General features: G+C 45.8%; 1 protein-coding gene across 1 annotated transcript; it reads left to right on the top strand.

The window, feature by feature from the left end:
- Positions 1-984: 984 nt before the first annotated feature.
- Positions 985-2621, top strand: LOC116252284 (septum site-determining protein minD homolog, chloroplastic). The gene has a single exon (XM_031626441.2). The coding sequence runs from the start codon at positions 1161-1163 to the stop codon at positions 2244-2246; it is 1086 nt and encodes a 361-aa protein (XP_031482301.1). The 5' UTR covers positions 985-1160; the 3' UTR covers positions 2247-2621.
- The last annotated feature ends 854 nt before the right edge of the window (positions 2622-3475 follow it).

The raw sequence follows: 3475 nt of genomic DNA, 5'->3' as shown, positions 1-3475 counted from the left end.
AGAACTTGAAACATTGTGATAATTATGTGAATGGCATATGAATCTTTTTTTCGGTCACCATTTCTCTAAAAGCGAAGTAGGGCCATTATTTCACCACAATCAAATTTTGAGGGTTTGAGAGGTGATTTATCCCTTTCGGCTGTCATGGAGTTGGTGTCTTCTTTCCTACGCATACCCATCTGATTCCATATAGTAAAAAAATTTTAATCTCAATCATCTAGGGGCCGTTTGATGGATTGAAAACCTGGTGGAAAAATATTTATGAAAATATATTACATGAAATATAAAGGAAATATATTTCGGGATGGTGCGTGATGCTTCCTTCTATATACCATCAACAGGAAACCGAGACAGCCGGAAAGCAAGTTGCATCCCGGTGGATGTTTGACCTACATAAGGTTACCCAGCGGGCACCGGGTCACCCTGATCTGTTCCAGCCCCCTTTCTCTGGGTGGAGGTTCATCTGATTACTCGGTACAGTCTCTGATGAGCGTTGTGATGACATAGGCGAGAGAGAACTTTACTTGCCTTCTAACACCAACAAAACGATTTTCTTTACATGCAACTCCAGAGGATCATGATCTTTATCTCCACGGACATAAGAACTTTGTTTGCACAGTGTCAACTCTTTTTCTAAGTGTTGGGAATTCTGCATGACTACCAAGTTCAGATGCTCCTGGTCCCACCTAATATGAACTTCGACAAAATGGGCACCACCATTAGTAGATGAAAAAATGACTGCAGTCACCTAGAGAAGTAGGTTAAAAACTACTTAACCCGCAGAATACTTCCATTTTTATGTACCACCTGCATTGACTGCACACTAAGTTGGCTCCTCCTATACCAAAGGCTGGTCTCTCTTCATTTGCAGTGCCTGCCAACTTACCAACTAATGATCGGTCCTGATAATTCTTTCAAATCCACCTATGGTACATGTTTATACCGAGATTCAGGTCCGCTGGAGCTGGTATACATGCTGAAAAACTGAAGCTGACATAATTTCCGGCTTGCTATCATGCTCTGGCCTCACGTGCGATGAGCCAAGATCCAACCGACGCAGAAACTGAACCAAAAGGGAGGAGTCGGAGCCGAGCGGTTCCCACATGTGCAGTTGTTTTCAAGGTCCGCATGTTCGTCTGGATCCAGTCCAATAATATCGAATGTGCACCGTCTCTCCCTCCTCTCCTTCCCTCCTTTCCCCTAGCTTCTGCTGCTGTTCAAGAATGGGGATTGTTTCGCTCAACCATCTTCCCACCAGAACCACTTTCCCACCGTTTGTCTCTTCGTTCGCTTTATACCCTCCTAAAACCCTGGTAACCCCTGTCACCCACCATCCAGACAGCCACCACAAGTGCAAGAGGAAGAAGAAGAAGAAGCTCTCCGTCAATGCAGTTCTACAGTGGAACCGTAGGCCGCAGTACGCTGGGGAGCCACCTCGGGTGGTGGTCGTGACATCCGGAAAGGGCGGTGTTGGCAAGACCACTACCACCGCCAACCTCTCCCTCTCCCTCGCTCGCCTGCAATTCAACGTGGTAGCCATCGACGCGGACGTTGGACTCCGGAACCTCGACCTCCTGCTGGGCCTGGAGAACAGGGTGAACTACACGGCCGTCGACGTGCTGCAGGGAGAGTGCCGGCTCGATCAGGCCCTCATCTCCGACAAGCGATGGTCCAACTTCCACCTCCTCTGCATCAGCAAACCTCGCTTCAAGATCCCCATAACATTCGGCGCTAAGGCCCTCGTCTGGCTCGTCGATGCCCTCAAGTCCCGCCCTGAAGGCTGCCCTGACTTCGTCCTCATCGATTGCCCGGCCGGAATCGACGCCGGCTTTATCACCGCCATCTCCCCAGCCAACGAGGCCATCCTCGTGACCACGCCGGACATCACCAGCCTCCGCGACGCGGACCGCGTCACCGGCCTGCTCGAGTGCGACGGAATCAAGGACATCAAGATGATTGTGAACAGGGTGAGGACGGATATGATCAAGGGGGAGGATATGATGTCGGTTTTGGATGTGCAAGAGATGCTGGGATTGGGCTTGTTGGGCGTCATCCCTGAGGATGCTGAGGTGATTCGAAGCACCAACAGAGGCTACCCTCTAGTCCTTAACAACCCCCCGACATTGGCGGGGCTGGCGTTCGAGCAGACGGCATGGCGATTGGTGGAGCAGGACAGTATGCAGGCTGTCATGGTGGAAGAAGAGCCCAAAAAAAGAGGTGGATTCTTCTCCTTTTTCGGTGGCTGAAAAGAAAAGAGTCGGTTCAATGAAGTGTTCTTTCTTGCTTTTCATCTTCGTCATTGGGTTTCGGTAATTGAATTGAAGAAGGTTCAAGAGCAATGTGGATGTGAGTAACCGTTATGCATATGTGAAAAGTTCAAAACGGTTGCTAGAGTAAATCACCCTTGTTTACTTGGAGTTCGGTTGCTTGTCTTCCGTAGTTGTTTCTGTTAATGTTTAGTTTAGCCAAGTGGATCGAAATGTGTTCAACTTGTCCCTCCCAAAAGTCAGCTGTTTTAACTTGTGGGAATTTTTTATCACTGTGGGTTTTGTTTGGCCAATTGTATATCTTTAAAGGAATGATTTGCATGAATTATGGAAAACCACTGATTCTATTTTTTACCTTGAAGAAACTTCTGCGTTCAATTATTTTCTTGGTTCTGCATTGGATCAAAACATCAATGTGCGCCTTCCTCTTGGTTCTTCTGCCTGTCAGATTGCTGGTCATTAATCCATTCATCTAGTTGCCCCTTAGATGTTGCAGATTAGGAGTATGAACATCAGCTTCATGTGTTCCCATAGTATGTTTCTCTCTGCTAATGAAGACTTCTAAAATTCAACTAGAGGAAACAAAAACTAAAGGTTTTAGTATTTGCCCTGAAATGCTGTATCTTCTGTTCGACTTACATGCTACTACCTTAATGGAGAGTCAGATTCTGTGGGGTTGATGGTGTTCTTTGGATGACAAAAACTGCCGTGAGACTAAAAATCACGGTATGGACTTGGCGAACCGTGGAATATAAATAGCCGCCTTTAATTCCCTCTCAAAGGAAGCTGCTATAACAACTGTTGCAACAGCAGTCTGGTTTCCGTATTGATTATTATACAGTCTAGCTGTGTCATTGCTGTCCCAGATATCTCGCTTCCACTGTTCTTTGGTAAAAAAAATCAGACTACTGTTTTTACCCTTTTAGGAGCACTAAGGACCAGGTACGTATATTTGGCTTTTAAACAACTGATTTGTCAAGAAAACTGAATCATGCTGTGGAACCTGAAATAGTTTAAAGTTAATTTGTTTTATAAAGCTATGTCACAAAAGAGAAACAGAAAATTAAAATGCAAAACATGTTGTTGAAGGTTCTGAAGCATTATATAGCTGTCAAGACTAAGAACTTTTTGTTTATTGCATGGAAGTCTGGGGTCCTTTTCTTGGTTTGGGAGTGGTTGGCTCTTATTGTGTGAAACCAGTTTCACCC

The sequence above is a fragment of the Nymphaea colorata genome, chromosome 4, assembly GCF_008831285.2.
Source record: "Nymphaea colorata isolate Beijing-Zhang1983 chromosome 4, ASM883128v2, whole genome shotgun sequence".
NCBI classification, from domain to species: Eukaryota; Viridiplantae; Streptophyta; class Magnoliopsida; order Nymphaeales; family Nymphaeaceae; genus Nymphaea; species Nymphaea colorata.
This window is presented reverse-complemented; position numbering and strand designations above follow the sequence as displayed.